The sequence below is a fragment of the Limulus polyphemus genome, unplaced genomic scaffold, assembly GCF_000517525.1.
Source record: "Limulus polyphemus unplaced genomic scaffold, Limulus_polyphemus-2.1.2 Scaffold3065, whole genome shotgun sequence".
Taxonomy (NCBI): Eukaryota; Metazoa; Arthropoda; class Merostomata; order Xiphosura; family Limulidae; genus Limulus; species Limulus polyphemus.
The window spans coordinates 24,124-41,557 of NW_013668675.1; the positions used below are offsets into that span (position 1 = coordinate 24,124).

The following is a 17,434-nucleotide window of genomic DNA, read 5'->3' on the forward strand; positions in this document are numbered from 1 at the left end:
AAATTAAAAGAAACTAATGGGTTTGAAAGTCCTGTCTTTGAAGTTTTCGTCAAATCAGCACATATCACTATTGGAGTGTTTAAAAAAAATTATATCTAGAAACTATGACAGACGATTGATAAATACATTTAATAGGCCAGGGTATGGAGAAATTAAAAGAAACTAATGGGTTTGAAAGTCCTGTCTTTGAAGTTTTCGTCAAATCAGCACATATCACTATTGGAGTGTTTAAAAAAAAAAATTACATCTAGAAACTATGACAGACGATTGATAAATACATTTAATAGGCCAGGGTATGGAGAAATTAAAAGAAACTAATGGGTTTGAAAGTCCTGTCTTTGAAGTTTTCGTCAAATCAGCACATATCACTATTGGAGTGTTTAAAAAAAATTACATCTAGAAACTATGACAGACGATTGATAAATACATTTAATAGGAAGCATTGAAATTTAAAACTTGCATCCTGGTGTTTACTAAACATTATGATTCATCTCCTTCAAGTCTGCACACTTCAACAACTCTCCAATTATGTATATACTAGTGTTTAGATTCTAACCGTAAAATTAACTGTTAGGGATGTCAACTTCGAAACTTACTATTAAATCTAAAAGATTACAAACTAACCACGGTAAGTCGACACCACTTGGACAGCTCTCCACTTCGTACACTGGTTTCAGTTGACTAAAGCGCCAGCGATTCAGTAACCTCAACTGCCTCAAAGTGCGAACCGATAACTTCCAAGAAAGTTTCTGTCTCAGTGGATCAGGAAGACAGCACTTTTGATTGTAGACTGAAAGCACTCTCGTAACAACTGCTTGTGCAGATTTCAGCTCTTGGCGCTTTATCTGAAATTCAGTTTATACAAGTTGCTTAATAAGCAACTGATTTGAAATAATTACACTTCTTTCAACAATTTTGGAAGTCAGCGTAACAAAATACTTCAACATACTGCACTAGTGTAAACCAAACTGTCAGAGGGGACTGAAACTTCATAATTAAATTCAAGTTATTAACTACCAGTTGACATCATATGATGCAAGCATTTTGTGAGCATGGCTGATTAACATGAGTCGCAAATGATGGGTTAATTAAATAATCGAGAATATCGTGTAGAACATAGTAAAATTTAAATGCAACGTAAAACCTTTAAAATATATATTAAAACCATCATTCAAACTGAAGTTAAAAAATTGGTAATTATCCAGAATTACACCACCCCATTCTAGTGAAATATGACAAACTGTATATTTAATAATATGTGTCAAAGCAAAAAACTACATGTTATAATAATGACAACCTGTATGTAGATATTAAAAAGTTTTAATTACATGTGTAATTAAGTGATACACAGCTGCAAAAGGTGGGCATTGCAATACAATTTCTAATTTATTAGTGACACTGTTCATCTTAAACTATCTTTAACTCTACGACACATTTGACGAAATTCCAACAACCACGCTTATTTCGTGCAGAAACAATACACAGAAGATACAATTTATTTCAGTCTGTTTTCATTTGTAACAAGAAATACCTTTGTTTACTCTACTCCGTAGTAAATAACAGTTTATTAAGAAAAATACTTGTCATGTGCAGTGATAAACCCATTAAGCAAGCCTAACAGATACTAGATTTAAGATCTGAAACCATTAAGGTAGTGGTAACATAAACTGGTTTAACGTCTAGCATATTTTACGCACAGCACAACGAACATTCCAAATTATATATATCAAACCTTTAAAACCCAATTTCTTATGAGGTAACATCTGTGTAACATATTCTATGTTTATTACTGAATTAGGGTTTCATTATAATGGTTGTCTAACTGTCTGGGACAAGTAGGTATTAGATCAGGGCAAATGGATGTTTAAAGTAATCGTCCAACTCAGAAAAGCTACTTCCTGGAGAATAAATAAGGAATTTGATGTGATAGTGAAATAATAAATAACTTAATAATAAAGCTACTGTAAAGTAGCAGTGCACAATATATATTACAATACACATATTAATTGGTGAATATACGCTCGACTACCGAGTGAGCTGTTGACACGAAACACAATTCAGTTACGTAGATTGTACGTAATGTACAAATAATTTATAATCATTTTAGGCAATAATGTCTTGCTATAAAACTCGGGTTTTGTGTAGAAACTTTAATGACATTATAAAGAGATATTAAAAATATGGTAAATTTGACTTTAATTTTTTTTATTCTTATAAATACATTTGCAACTACCGTACAGCAACACAGTACTTCAAGTTTGGTTTCCAAGATAATACTTTATTACTTTTGTTTGGAGTTACACTAAAATTAGTTCAGACAGATGGTGACGAGGAAAAAATAAAAGGTAGAGACCACATAAAACATAATCTCAACTAGTTTTATATTTATTTACTGTAAAATATTTGTTTTTCTCCAATAAATTAGTGAAATTCAAATAATTATATTTTTGATATTGTTATATTTCTTCTTTGTTTAATTCAGTTTTCACCAGTCAAATAAACTTAATAATATTTTGATACATTATATAATCTCTCTCAATTTATTAAGTACTTACTATTGTAAATACTAGCAAGTTACATAATAATTTGGATACATCTAAGTCAGGACAAGTAAATATAAAATGTACTTGCCCCTATGGGCTAGCAAGCTCAAAAGATAATGTTAAGTTGTGAATGACATACAACCATATATATATGAATAAATCTAAACAAGTCAGAATGTACAAACTTAATATTTCAAAGATTATGTAAGAACACTTTAATTGTGAATGTTTTGTGCAATGAAGCATACCTTGCAATAAAACTGGAGGTCTGCTATACAAGCTTTCCAATTCCAGCAGTTATCTTCTTGAGTTTGTATCTCCTTGCTCAGTATAGCTAGAGCTAAAACACTCCCCTGGGTCGGTGAGAAAGAGATGTTTTAATAATGTTAGTTTCTCAATAAACACATATTTTATGGGAACTAGTGAAAGTACCTGGCTTTGCTCGGGTTATTAGGTTGACATATTCTAGATGATTATGTCAGTGTGTGTATTCTGAACCTATTTTAGCATGGAAGAACAGTCAAAAATATTTTAAACATCTTTATTTCTGACAAACATGGATAAGGTAGGTAATAATACCCACATGCACACCCCCAGGGTCCACTTAGTATGGGTGCAAATTTCAGATTTCTAGGTTCTTTTCTCTTGGAGTTACGGTTGTTACAGACACTCTTTTATTATTATAGATGAGTATAATACTAAACACTTTACACAAGTTAAGTCTATCACAATTCACACTTGGCTAATTATCATAATCCTTTCAAACACAGTTTTACACTTTACTTATCATAAAGAGGTGTTAATGTTTGTCCCAAGTTTTGTGATAGTACAATATTCATACTTAACTTATACCTAATATTCAACATTAGATTGTACCATTGTAGCACTAAATGAATACAAAGTTTAGTATCCTGTATTTAGCAGGGTGTATAAATTTCGTATTTACAATATATACACACACGCTCCATCAAGTAACATGTCAAAAATTGGTTTCAAAGTAAATATTTCAAATCCAAATTATTACTTGAATGTAGTCTAAACCAGTGTTCCCTCTCAGCTTCACAGCCACACAACAACCAATCAAGTAGTGTGTACTCTGTTATTTCAGCTGCACACACCCTTGGTAACAGTGAGGAGTCTCATCACATTGACAGCCTTAATGACCCTGGCAGTCAATAAGCCTAAAACCCAAATAACCAACTGGAAGCATTGCAAAGTGGCCTAACAATCCATTAGGGTCAATGGTCTAAAAATACCCCTCACCCCTAAAAACAAAAACTGGTAGGGCACATCCTCACATTGCCTTTATACTGGTGCACATAAAAAAAATTCATTCTGCACATTGATTGAAAAAATTAAGAGGGAACATTGGTCGAAACCCTTACAAAAATTTAAATATTCTTTGAACAATGTTTGTGAATTCATATATTGATCATAATTTGAATTTAATACCATTAGTACTTAAGATAAATAAATACAAAACCTATTTCAATATCAGTACACGGTCAAAGACTGAAAATAAGAACATAATTTCCAAGCATGGTGCATATTATGGTAGGATTGTTTCTATTATTCATCTTTAGGATATTAAGTTTAAATACTAACATTTAAAAACATCAGTGTTTTAACTTACAAGAAAACACTTTTCTAAAAAGTAGGTAAATGTAGGGATGGCTAATATCAATCCTTCAAAAACAATGCAAACAGTGTAGTAGAATGTTCTAACTACAATGAGGTTCCAACTGTAATATTTATTGTTTATTTATTATTGGCTGATAATTTCTGTTTCACCCTGTATTTAATCTTTTTTAAAGGAACACCAAATTCCTGTAAGAAAGTTAACTTTACAAGGGGTAATGATAACATCGTTCACACTAGAATTATGATATTTTATTAATGACTACTAGTTAATAATACTTATAACATTTGATACTCCATTTGAAACCTAAGTGAAATTGGTTGACACCATTGGTTTGGTTTTGGAGTTATCATGCAATAAAAAAGAACAAGAACTTCAAACTTTTTGCTACTATATTTGCATACATTCCCACAACTTGTGACACAGTCATTACTTAGATATTGTTATAAAATGAAACACTGTTATGGTATTGTAAAGTTCTGATGACTATTGAGATGTTTAAAACACCACTTTGGTGAACAATCCGAGCCACCCCTACATAGGCAGTGCTACCGCCAGTCTGATAAATACTAGTTTTGCAGTATCGTTATTCCCATCTTGTATTACATATTTAACTGCCTTGTATAAGTACAATATACATAATGGTGCTCCGTGGTATGTCAGTACTGTATAAAGTACCCCCAGCTAAAGTTAAATCCATCCAATGCCAAGATGACACATAGCAGCAAGGGCTAAACTCCAGTTTCAATGGCACACGAGGATGAGAATGAATAAATCACCTGAACTTAAGAGACATTCTGTAATTAACATCGAAAGCAATCATTTGGTATGCTTTTACACTAAATGTTTTATAATATACTAATTTCTCTAGTACATTCTGTCAGAAGCAAAAAATGAAAATCTTACTTCTGTGACGCTCTAATAAAATGCAAACAGAAATCTGAATCCAGCTGGAAGTCAAAGCTACAATGTATTTGCATTTCAACAAGCATACACACAGAAGCAAAAGTATATTATTTTCCTATAAATGTTGGTAGAATAGGAGTCATCTTCAGCTGTATTTTTCCAACAGGATGTGACGGCTGGCCTTTGGAATGGGTTGCCTTCAGATGTGGTTAAGGGAGTTTAAAAGAAGGCTTGATAAATAATGAAGGATGGCTTTGAGCATTTTATTTTTAAAGTTTAGTTTAGTGGCTAGATGGTCCAACAGATCCATGCTGTCCTTATACGTGTATGAAGAGGGCTATGAAACTTATAAGAATATTTTTTTTTATATATGACAGTAGGTCAGTATTTTAACTTTGTTACGTTAAACCTTTACTGACATTAGTAACATTACTTCTCTAGGCCTCTACACATAAAGTTTCCCACGAGTTTTCCATTTCCTGTGACCACATTTGCTGATTGTAATTAACTATAACATTCAAGTTAGTTACTCTTGCTGACCACGGTAAAGTACATCAACCACTAGTTTTACTGATCTGTGAAATGTCAGTAAAAGGGAACTATAATAAGCCTAAAACATAATACCCAAGTAATATAAAGACCAAAAACAGACTTACGAAAGATTAACTATCAATAAACAGACTGAAAACTAATGTTTAAAACCACTCTGTGTCATTTTTTATACCAACACAAAATTGGCAACAGTATGCAAGAATAAGAACATATTTAATCCTTTGGCGTTTCTTACCTGAAAGATTATTTAAGCTGTTGAAACGGCATCACCTTACTACTGTGCATACCATAGTTACCACTTACTTGGTCTAGAACTTTCATAGTGCAAAATACCCAGTTAACAACAGAAAAACAGAATACTCTCAGCATTGAAGTACGAGTGCAAATAAGGATCTATTTTATCCTATCTTTTACAAAATAACATATTCAAGATTACCTACAGAATTTTTAAACCAGTTCCATTTTATTTTTAGTGATGTTACAGGCCTTTACCGACACCTTTCCTTTAGCAGGTTTATTTCAAGTAGACTAACTAGTTATATAAGACAGTTTTTAAATGCTCTCTCAAAATTTTAGTAAATTACTTACTTATTATTAAACCATAAATAGGTATGCATGAATCCACCTTATTACCATATTAAAACTGCATTATCAATATAGTGGACAGAAACATGCTTTATTAAGTGCTAATCGGAAGTTAATATTGCTAATTATTTGAAATTTTGACCAGTAACATTTCCATTTCAACTATGAATATGCCGTTGATTTGGAATGGAGTGATACATCTCTAACTCAGGTGTAAGGTGTGCATAAAAATGAGCTTAATCTGGCACTGAAAAAGAATATACATGCACAGGATCTTTAGGGACTTGAAACTTCTATGAAAGTCGTCATGGTTATCTTAGTACGATGAATTATAAAACCATACCTTAAAGCCCATACTCAAGTGACTGCACGCCAGCACTTCAAGCTTCCTTGTACATTCTTCCAGTGAGAAAGTAACGGGACTCTTTATATGGCGTTCTCCTTTCCTGGTTATCTCGGAAGCATAGCAGTATAGCGTATAGAATAACTGCAAGAAGTTCAAGGCTGTTACTGGTTCCTGTTGCCAGCCTAGCTTCTGGATAATGATTCCTTCCATACGCAGCACGTCTCGAGCACTACAAGGATTCTGGCTGATTCTGATTAGTTCTGAAGGAGATATCTTCTTCGTTTTTTCCATCCCGCTCAAAGAGAGATGTAGGCAGCTCAGTGCAATGCAAGATAGGTGTTTAGGTTGAGTCTGAAAGTTTTAATTTAAATGAATAAAAAACAAGTACATTTTTTTAAAGCCTTGTTTATACAACTTAAGAACATGGCTGAAGGTGCAATAAAAATTCTAAATGAATTGGAGTTTCGTCACATTAAAACTTTACGGGAAAGCTCCATTTTTTGTTACCATCAACAGTAGATTGAATAAATAAAACAAAAACATCATCAAAACAAGGTATTAAAACAGCATCAATGTTGCTAAGTTTATACAGTGTCACAATGGATACATACAACAATCCTGTTGAGCAATCCAAATACTAAATAGAAGGTGTTGTGCAGAAGTTTAAAAGAGAGAAACTATAAAGGTCAACCTTCTCAAGCAAATACAACACGTCTTACCATCCACCTTATTCGACAAGATCTTCAGAAAGAATCGTATTCAAGGCAGGGAAGGGGACATAAATTACAACAGGTATATTTTTGAGGGATAAACACTGAACACAGAATCAGAGGCTATTTTGCGAGAAAGTTATATTGGAGAATACTAAAAGGTGCCGTATAATACACAATACAGGCAGTTTCTGGATAAAACAATGCCGAAAACTTTAACAGGTCATTTTTGGGTAAATAGTTATGCAATTCAAAACAAGAGTTGGGTGATTGATTTGATTACATCGATTACTGGTATGTAAAACAATGTCATCAAAAGAATCAACTAATTGAAAGTAGTGTATCTGTTTTCAATTATTCCAACTATCCAAGTCTCAGGTACTTGACTGTAACTGATTAATGATCCCAACAGTTGAAAGGTCAAATTCCTGTTATTGCCCAGCTCTAATCAAAACGCTATTAACAACAATCTCCTGTAAGGTTTACACGTGCAGTCAATGTTTAACTCTGGAGCTTCTTATTACTATATATATATATATTGCAATTTTATTTTTTTACCTTTGACCCCTGTAAAATCAAAAGAAAGGTGAAAATTCCAAATTTTCACTTCGTCTGGTTGAAATATAATAATGGCAAGGCAAAACTCCTAACTTTACACAAAATATTTTGAACTTTGACCCCTGTAAAATTGCCAGAGTAGCACAAGTCCTAAATCTGTCTGCTTTAAACTGTGGGGGTTGTCACAAGTTACCTTTGTGTCAAGTTTTATTTGGATTATTGGAAATATAAAGGAACTGCTAGTAAAATATGTTTTTGTAATCTCTGATCTTTGACCCATAAAAAATAATTGCCTTCCAAGTTTCAAGACAATTGACTCTGAAGTAATGGAATGACACACAACCATAATTTCTAGAAAGAAGACACACAGAAAATACAATTATGAGGAGACATAATTGGATTTGTCTGAAATTAATTTTTATATTTAATATTCATAACTATTGTGTTAAAATTTTAAGACATTTTAAAGTGTTTTAATATAATTTTTAATATGTAATAATTCACTTAATTAAATGGCTTTAAATTTATGTTATATTCATCATCAATGCACAATAGTTCAACGTAACTTGTAGTTAACAAACACTACAACAAAGAACATGAAACATTACATTATTTACCAAACTCCACTAGATCTTTCTTTATTGTATTCACTTGGCCAGAATATGGCAGTAAGATTTTCTTATTCATTTCTTAGTCTCATTTTAAATGCAGTAAATAACTACTTAAAAACAATCACAAAGTATAGATTTTGTAATGGGGGGGGGGGGGGGGCTAGTGATTGATAAGCAACATCCCAGTAAAGACAATTTCATCAACCAAGGATTAAAAGAAGCTTTTTGCAGTCTTTATTGACTACTTTATCAGTGGTAAGTTATAAAAAATTCCCAATGTCAAATAATATTTTTAATAGTTAATAATCAACCCCCCGAAAAAAAAAAGTTGAAAATGGAAATGAAAAATCTCTGTCAAACTATTTCACTGACACAATAATGCTTTGCTTGTCTTAATTCTTCACTATGACAACATTTAAAAACTTACATACTCAATGCTACCGAAAACATCAATCAACACAGAAAAGCTGAATGTAACTATAACTATCCATGTGTCGGTTTTTATCCTGCATATTTTTGCTTTATAGTTATACATTGAAAGCAGACTTAACCATTGAATTCTTGAAACATCATAATAGACAGTATTCAAATATAATTTCCAGATTGTTAACATTTTTTTTAGAATTACATGAATACAAAGTTGAAGATGATTCAAAAACCAATAAGAATTCATCCCAGCATCACCATACGTTACCATTATAAAACACAAGGACAAATTCCTGACACTTTTACTGCCGATCCACTGATTGAAACGGTTTATATTTATTCGTTCATTTAATCACAAGCTGCACAATGAGTTATCAACATCGTGTTTTACTGCCAAGCTGCTAAAAGTGACCATTTTTGGTTGCATATTTACAATTTGGGCACAAACTAAAGATTTATTATCTATGTATGGATGTGTTTAGGATTATTCCTTTCTACGCTTCTATAACCTGAACAAGTTGTGTTGTTTTTTACAGTATCTCATTCTTGTATCATCTGTAATAGAGAGCATATGAAATAATTAATATAAGATTTTATCAACCACAACTCAACCATAGTGAGCTTTTTTGGATACTTTTCCTTGTGAATAATCAGACTTCATTCCCATTGTTTAGGCCTAATATATAATTAAATAAAACAAACTATAAAACAGTATTTCTATTACACATGTCAGCAATGACAAATTTAACAGTAAAACGGATTGATTCACATTTTAGTCCTAAGATAACGGCAGCTTAGTTCAAGTTAAGATTTCGATTCAATATAAACAATATTTTTTGCACTCGTATTTTCAGTCTTAATAGTACTGAAGTTTGGTTTAAAGTAAGCTCCAGTCTTGAAATCTTGATGAGCAAGTATTCTTTAATCCTAAGCATCCTCTCACAATCAACCGAGCAAATGATCAAAACCAGGTTACCGTGAACAAGAATACTACAGTTCAACGTTTACTTTTGTACAAAGGACAGCATGTAGACAATTCTTTACGAGCATTCCTTAATCCATCTTTCAAGCATTCAAGTAGTTGAACCAATATAACCACTTTTACAGCGAGGACATGAATATTTATAGATGACACTAAGACCAAAACCTAATCTAAACCAAACCCTAGAACCATTAACCATGTGGAACTGTATTAATTTACGAAGCTAAGGATTAAATATATTGATTTCAATTAACTAATTCTCCAAATGATTGGAAAATGTCATGCAAAATACAAATATTTTTCAAGTAGCCAATTGTTCTCTCCATCCATACCACTAATGAAAGGATTTCATTTCATATAATATTAAATCTCAATTATTAACTATTTAAACTCGTAATATTTCCAAATTCTGCCAGAAATATTTTCATAATTATTACCATATCTTATACAAGTTCAAATTTCTTAATTTTGTAGATAATAACATGGTTTGGATTAGTTTTCAGCCAGACAGACATAAATGTTATCAGATTATATCACCATCTGACGGGTAAATCGGGATTTTCGGGCCCGACGCCTGGTTTAAGGAGTTAAAGAAATATTAAAAATTCTGAGTTAAATTAACACTTTAATAATAATACAATTTTGCAGGATGAAAACTGAAAACAGCTGTCGAACATCTAGAATTTCTGAAAAAATTTCACATTATCACGTACCAGTATGTGATTCCCATTAACCTGTTCGCTGCCGATTTGCCACCAGCGGTTGAATTTGAGTGAATTGTATTACAGTGTAAAGCTCACAAGAAATTCTACACGCATTTAGAGCAGCTACAGTCAAAGTGTTAAAATACTACATCATCATATTTTCCTAACTTTGGGTAAAACTACGCTTAGATTTTTCCTGTAACACTGAAAAAAAACACTCAAAATAATCCTTATCCAGTTAATTACAAATTAAAAGAATTACACAAATGCTTAAAATAAAACTGCTATCAAGCAGTTTTATATCACATATTGTACCTTTCTATAGCAACTAATTAGGTCCACGAGACAATTTTTACCTTGATTTTTCCAAGAAACATGTCCAACATTTGAAGAGCTGTAATAAACGTCTTTGATGGAAGATCATACAAGACTTTCAGGCACTTAAGAACCTGAGCCATATTGTCTCTCATGACCCCAGTGACCTCCTCTTGGCCCTGAAATAAAGGGATAAGTTCCTTTGTAAGACACAAAATGGCATGAATTAACACACATAGTAACTGGAATCTATATATAAGAATTTTAAAACTGAAAGGTTAGGAGTAAGACTCTGGTTAGATCATGTATAGCACTGTGTTAACTTTGGTATACTTATTATACCAAAAATACAATCAAGATGCGATGGGGGAAAAAAAATCTATGATAAGGATCTTTAAATGTATGTTTACAAAACTTCAAGCTGTGAGAAGAAACTTACTTTTTTCTCGGATTAAAAGATGTACAAAAGAACAAACAGAGACTTTGTTATGATTGTTTGGGCATGAATAACTGGGCTTACAAAGCTTATAAAATATCACAAGTAATTAAAGTAAGCTTTGAAACATACCACGATCTTTGGTTAATAAGGTCTCAGAATAGTTTCCTCATTTGTGAGTAGCTTATTACTTAAAAAAGTTTGGATTATGTTATTATCTGGAGATATATGGATACCCAACATTACAATTGTTGGGTTGAATATTGTTCGTCAAAATTAGATGGATCTTAAGGGACTTTTATGGCGTATGTTTATTGGTATTTCTCTTTTTATTGCACTTCATATTATATAAAACTTTTAAAGAAACGTGTTCATTACAACTCAATAGGCTAGTATGTAATTTTTACTAATATTCATGTTTTTTAGAAATATATATGGGATTTATTAATATGATAGCCATGTTGTTACTTTGTCTTAATTTACTAGTTAGTCCACAAACGTTTATATATATATATATATATATATTCATAATTTTATCATAGTGGTTGTATGTCTGGCAATTGAAACCATTAGAGGAGAGATATTATCAAACATGGCAGCAATTTGGATACTTGTGAACCTTGTTACTGGTCCTGTTACTTAGGGATTTGTAAAAGTAACAGTCAATATCTCTAGTTTAGAGTTCAAAATTCAATAAACCAACCCTCAACAGTAATTTAGTAACTAAACAATTGTTACAATCTTGCCTGTTTGCAATTGAGTTTCAAAAATACAAGGTCCAAAAATATGATTCTGCAAGTGTAATAGTGTAAATATAGACACTGAAATTGCATTACAACTGGTGTAAATACAACCACTGCCTTAATTGGCTACATTTATATTGTATACGATAGTAACTCAATTGTATATATATTGTCATGGTCCGTAAATGTTCAAATATTTGTAACATTTTTAATCTTTTTGCATTTCTGTGCCTCGTTTCAGGTCAACAAAAAGTTATCCAAATAAGTCGTTCTCAACACGTCTGGGGTTTAGCCAATTGGAAAGAAACCTACCAAAATTATAAGCTATAGAAGCTGGCAATACAAAACATCTGTTCAATTCTGCAAATTGGCAAATAAGATTCCAGTCAAGATGTAATAGTTAAAGAGATTTAACATCCTACACGAGTGTACTTGCAGTAGGTTGAAGACTAAATTTATCGTCACAAGTCTTTGCTGTTTTCTTCTATACAACAGATTATACAGAGGTAATCATGAGAGGAAAAGAAAAGAAAGAGAATGGAAAATAAACCTGGCAAAGATTAAGTTTTATAGATTGTCACTGTCAGTCACTATGGTGAAAACTAACATCTTCTACTTGGTAGTTTGTGTGACACTAACAAAACTGGTGGTGATCACCCAGAGTTAGTGGTGGCAAGCACTAGTATATTAATACTTTTACCATTTTAAAAATATAATGTTTAACACCGGGGGAGGGGGGGGCATGGCCTTTTGGTGAGAGCCCCCAAAAATAATAATGGAAAAAAACAGAAGAGTGAAGAGAAGGAGAGAATGATAACATAATAACTCTCACATTTACAAGCATTTTTTCCCATTTTAAGAAAATTATTAGAAACATGTGGGGAAAATATTGTGTTGCTGTTATCACTTGTGAAAGTTATTTTAATGTGAAAGGTGTGTGTGTGAAATTGTAACTTTGCTGAGTTGGGGGGTGGTGGTGGCACTGCTATTTAAAGTTTGGAAAACACTGCCTTAAAATGAATCTGCAGTAGAATTTATGACAAACTTACTGAAAAAAAACACCCAATAGCAACCGAGCTCATTATTTCAAATCATATATAGTGAAGTTGTATTGTAGTGATTAGATGCATTAAAGCAAAATTAAAGAAATGCGTATAAAAACTCGTGATATCGGTGAATGAACGAAAACAAGAAGAGTACATCTCTAGCCTTAGTATAAATATTAATAGTACCCTCAACTATTTTTTTTCCTTTACACAAACGTCATTTTGCTAATGGCGATGTCTTCTCTTGGTCAACAAACCTTTTCCATACGAGGAAGACATGTAAAAGAATGGCAACTGAAAAGATTCTCTTCCTTCAAGACCTTATCCAGCAAATTCCAAGTCTCCTTAATGGTTTTCTCCCAAACTGTACCCACACCATGCACTTCCCTCTCCATCTGGTCCATTCCCACAGATTTTCAGCATTTCAGCCATGCTCTTACACTGATGATTTATACATAGTATCTCTCGTGGCAAAGTATCTCCAGTATTGGCTTGTCATTTAACAGTGTTTAAGGCTATGTATAACAAAGAAAAAGAAAGGAAATTGTACATGTTTATATAGACTCGGCAAATAAAAACAAATAATATAATAATAATAATAATATTAATAATAAAAAAAACATTAATATTTAGCACCAATCTTAAGTTTTAATGATTAAATGTTATAATATTTTAACATATGGTTCTTCAAGGTTGCCCCTGCACGTGCGTCCCCAAGTAAAAATGAAAATCATCCCTAGATATTTTTTTTCCCATGAAATCGTTGATTCTTCTATTAAACTCTACAAAACTGCTAGTCTTTGCTAATTGTCTAAACTGATTTTGTCAACTCATTCCATAAGTTAGTCACCCAGTTAAAAAATTAATTGTCTAAACTGGAGCCACGCCCATCTTTACAGATCACGTGCTCTAGTCCCGTTAACTTCAGAATCCAGAACAAATAAACCAGGGGCCTTATCCTAACGATCCTGAAATAATCTTGTAAACTTGAATAAGACTGTTAACTTCAGAATCCAGAACAAATAAACCAGGGGCCTTATCCTAACGATCCTGAAATAATCTTGTAAACTTCAATAAGACTGTTAACTTCAGAATCCAGAACAAATAAACCAGGGCCTTATCCTAACGATCCTGAAATAATCTTGTAAACTTCAATAAGACTCTCTTGTCCTTCTTTTCTCAAGAACAATAAGTGAAAAAAATCTTAACTCTATTTCATTCTACAGAATTATCTTAATAGCCCCTCCACTGAACACTTTTTTAACAAGCTAATATATTTTCTTAAAAATAAGGTGATCAAAACTGTACACAGTTTTCCAAATGAGACATAACTAGTTACTTGTAAAAAAAAGATTATTGTTTCTTTCAACTTGTAATCAAAGTTAACAAGTGAATGCTAATACTCTGTTAGCATTAATACTCGACAATGTTGACTTGATATACTAACCTACCTATCTGTCAAGACTTCCTTCTTCAATCATGTTGTTGAAATGAGTTCCAAACAACAACCTTACACTAACTATAATTAAATGCTATTTGCCAGCCATCTGTCCAACTTACCAAAGTTATTCTATAATACCTCAACATCCTCAATATAACTAAAAATAACCAAGAGTTTAATGTCATCGAGAAACCTTGCTAATTTACTAATTATATCCTATCACTGTCATTAAAAACAACAGAAAAGCAAAAGACCAGACAATGACCTTCGAGGCATGCCACTGGTAACAAGTTCCAGTTTGACAAAACTCTGTTTATAACAACTTTTTACTTTCATTCACCAAGATATCCCTTGAACACAATTAACTATTTCCAAGTTCCTGCATTGTGGTTTTCTTAACTTATATTCTATGAGGCATCTTAGTGACAGTTTTTTGTAAATCTAAATACATCAAATCCATAAACTTTCATCATTTAGGTAACAAGTAACACATCATAAAAAAAAGCAGATTATTTGGACCATTTTGACTGTTATTTATGACACATTGCACTAAGTTATTTTGCAAAATATTTTTTCCTTTCAGACTCTATACAATTTTTTTCCCAGTACAGAAGTAAGAATATCTGATCTGTAATACCCACAAGATTCAATTTTCAACTAGTTCTAATATTTTCGATAGTATGTTGAGGGTTAAGATTATAACGTACATAAATTATAAAATGTAAGGATAAAATGGACCTACTGGTCCATTTTGGCTGTTCCATTTAAAAACTAAACTTACCCAGTTGTTTGTCTTCTGTAACTTTATTTATATGCACTTTACTTCTAAATTCCATTGTGTAGCTTAATGATTTACATAATTTACAAAGCGTTCACTCAGTAAGTTATAAATATAAATATAAGGCATAACACATATTTTTAGTTCCTTTTTTATGTTTACCACTTTTCTTTAAAGTTTAATTCCTACACTTAATTTTTAGTTGTTGTGTAAACTTAAAAATAAAATGGACGTTTGAATTTCTTGTTCTCCGGTTGTTTCTGGTCAGCAATATATTTACATTTTTAGGCCCTAATATGCACCATTACTGCATTAGCGCTGAAAGTAGAAAGTAACACAAATGTCAAAACTTCAGCTTCGGGAAGTACAACTACAAATACACACCCTATTTAACTCAATATAAATTTGTTTATGCCGTAATGAAAAATAAAGCTATAAAATAAAAACAACACTAACTTCAATAATAAGATTCAACTTAAACTTTAAAGTATTGGTAATTACAAATAACATTTAATAACACTGTCAAATGGACGTTTTACTTACATTATCTTCTCAGTTCCACGAACTCCACCTATCTTTCACGAAATTTAATCATTCAAAACAATCGCACAGAGAACGGTTGTTGAGTAATAACGTAAAATCTTACGCTTGAACAAATAACGCGTAACCAATAGCAGTAACGCATGAAAACGGCATAGTTATTATAAACACGTATTATTAAAATGTATAAAGAACATTATTTTTTTCTACAACAAACATTATGTAAACACAATTTTCAAAGTCAAGTTTCCTGATGTTACATAGTTTACCAAACAGTTTACAAATCAGCAGGAAATAGTATTCATACCCCTGAAGAAGTTGTACTACGATCAGTTAATACTATTGCAGTTTTTATATTTTTTATGATTGTTTTGTAAATGGATGAAACAACCAGAGTAAATTTTAATTTTTTTTACACATGAAGTTATAAAAGTATCAATCAATTGTTATGATTTTCCTAATTTACACAAAAACTTTTGACATATTGTACAAATTTGGTAAAATTTTACAACTAGTAAAAATTGTTTTTATTTTCGATGTTTCACTTTTCTAACCTCAGTAGCAAAATGAACTATTTATATTAGGCCTCATTTGTACAGAAAAAACTACTTACCTGTAACTTATACATATCATATTTTCCTTTCCTTCAAGTGACATTATAATTTAAATCATAAACCATGTAAAATTTAGTTAATAATACTTCTAGCCTACAGTTATTAGTAATACTAACGTTAGTAATTTGGATGATGACACATGCACATGAATGTCGGGTTTTATCACACTTTAATGTGTAGTTCTGTTTCATTTAGTGGCGTAAAATAAAATCTCGAATTGTTATTTCTCAATTTCAGCATCACACTCTTGTGTGTTCAGTAGGAACCGCGAAATATTATATAATAGATTTTTGTTTGTTTGTTGTTAAACGCAAAGCTACATAATTGGATCATATGTGCCTTGTTCATCGCGAGCATCAAAACCCGATTTTTAGCGTTATAAGAGATGATCAAACTTTCCTCGAAGCCATCGGGGTCATATAGGTTAGATGATAAATGCTCCCTAATTCTTTGTTGCAAGCATTCATGATTCTATTTTCGGCAACAAATGAGACAGAACTCCGCATGAAAGAGACAATAGCCATCAGTACAATAACATAAGCCATAAGTGTGCATGAATCATCATCCAACTAATTAATAAGAATATGAGAAATTAGGTTTTCTCAACTGTTGCTGTAATAAATCATAATGTTACTATTACCTCTCGCATAACAAATATTTATATGAACTCACAATAAACTTTTTAAAGCTCCTTTTATGAAATATTCATCAGTTAACGTTTATTTATATATTTTAGTATGAATGAAGTAATATCCGACTTTTTAAATGTATTATTCTTGCTATTGGAGTATATGGTTCACCCCAATAAACTTATTTCATATACAGCCACAAGTGGAACATAATCCTTTAGCAAAGGTTTGTGGGGAAATGATTTAAGTAAAGCTAAATGCACTCAGATACACGTGCACCAATATAATTATTATAGAGTAGCTAACTTTTAAATTAATTGATCTAATTTG

At 31.7% G+C, this 17,434-nt stretch overlaps 1 protein-coding gene across 1 annotated transcript; it reads right to left on the reverse strand.

The window, feature by feature from the left end:
• Window positions 1–563: 563 nt before the first annotated feature.
• LOC111088064 (cyclin-G1-like) lies at window positions 564–15,925 on the reverse strand. Its single transcript, XM_022396924.1, has 6 exons — window positions 15,865–15,925; window positions 13,360–13,617; window positions 10,919–11,056; window positions 6,569–6,922; window positions 2,792–2,896; window positions 564–845 (listed from the first exon to the last, which is right to left on the reverse strand). The coding sequence occupies exons 2-6, from the start codon at window positions 13,504–13,506 to the stop codon at window positions 564–566; spliced, it is 1,026 nt and encodes a 341-aa protein (XP_022252632.1). The 5' UTR covers window positions 13,507–13,617; window positions 15,865–15,925.
• Window positions 15,926–17,434: the final 1,509 nt, after the last annotated feature.

What these genes read in the sequence shown, in the direction of transcription:
- LOC111088064 (XM_022396924.1), bottom strand. Translation starts at nt 13,506, where the DNA reads ATGGACCAGATGGAGAGGGAAGTGCATGGTGTGGGTACAGTTTGGGAG. An exon ending in ACTTGAGTATGGGCTTTAAG is followed by an intron (nt 2,897 to 6,568) that starts GTATGGTTTTAT and finishes TCACCGACCCAG; the next exon opens with GGGAGTGTTTTAGCTCTAGC. An exon ending in ACCTCCAGTTTTATTGCAAG is followed by an intron (nt 846 to 2,791) that starts GTATGCTTCATT and finishes ACTGAATTTCAG; the next exon opens with ATAAAGCGCCAAGAGCTGAA.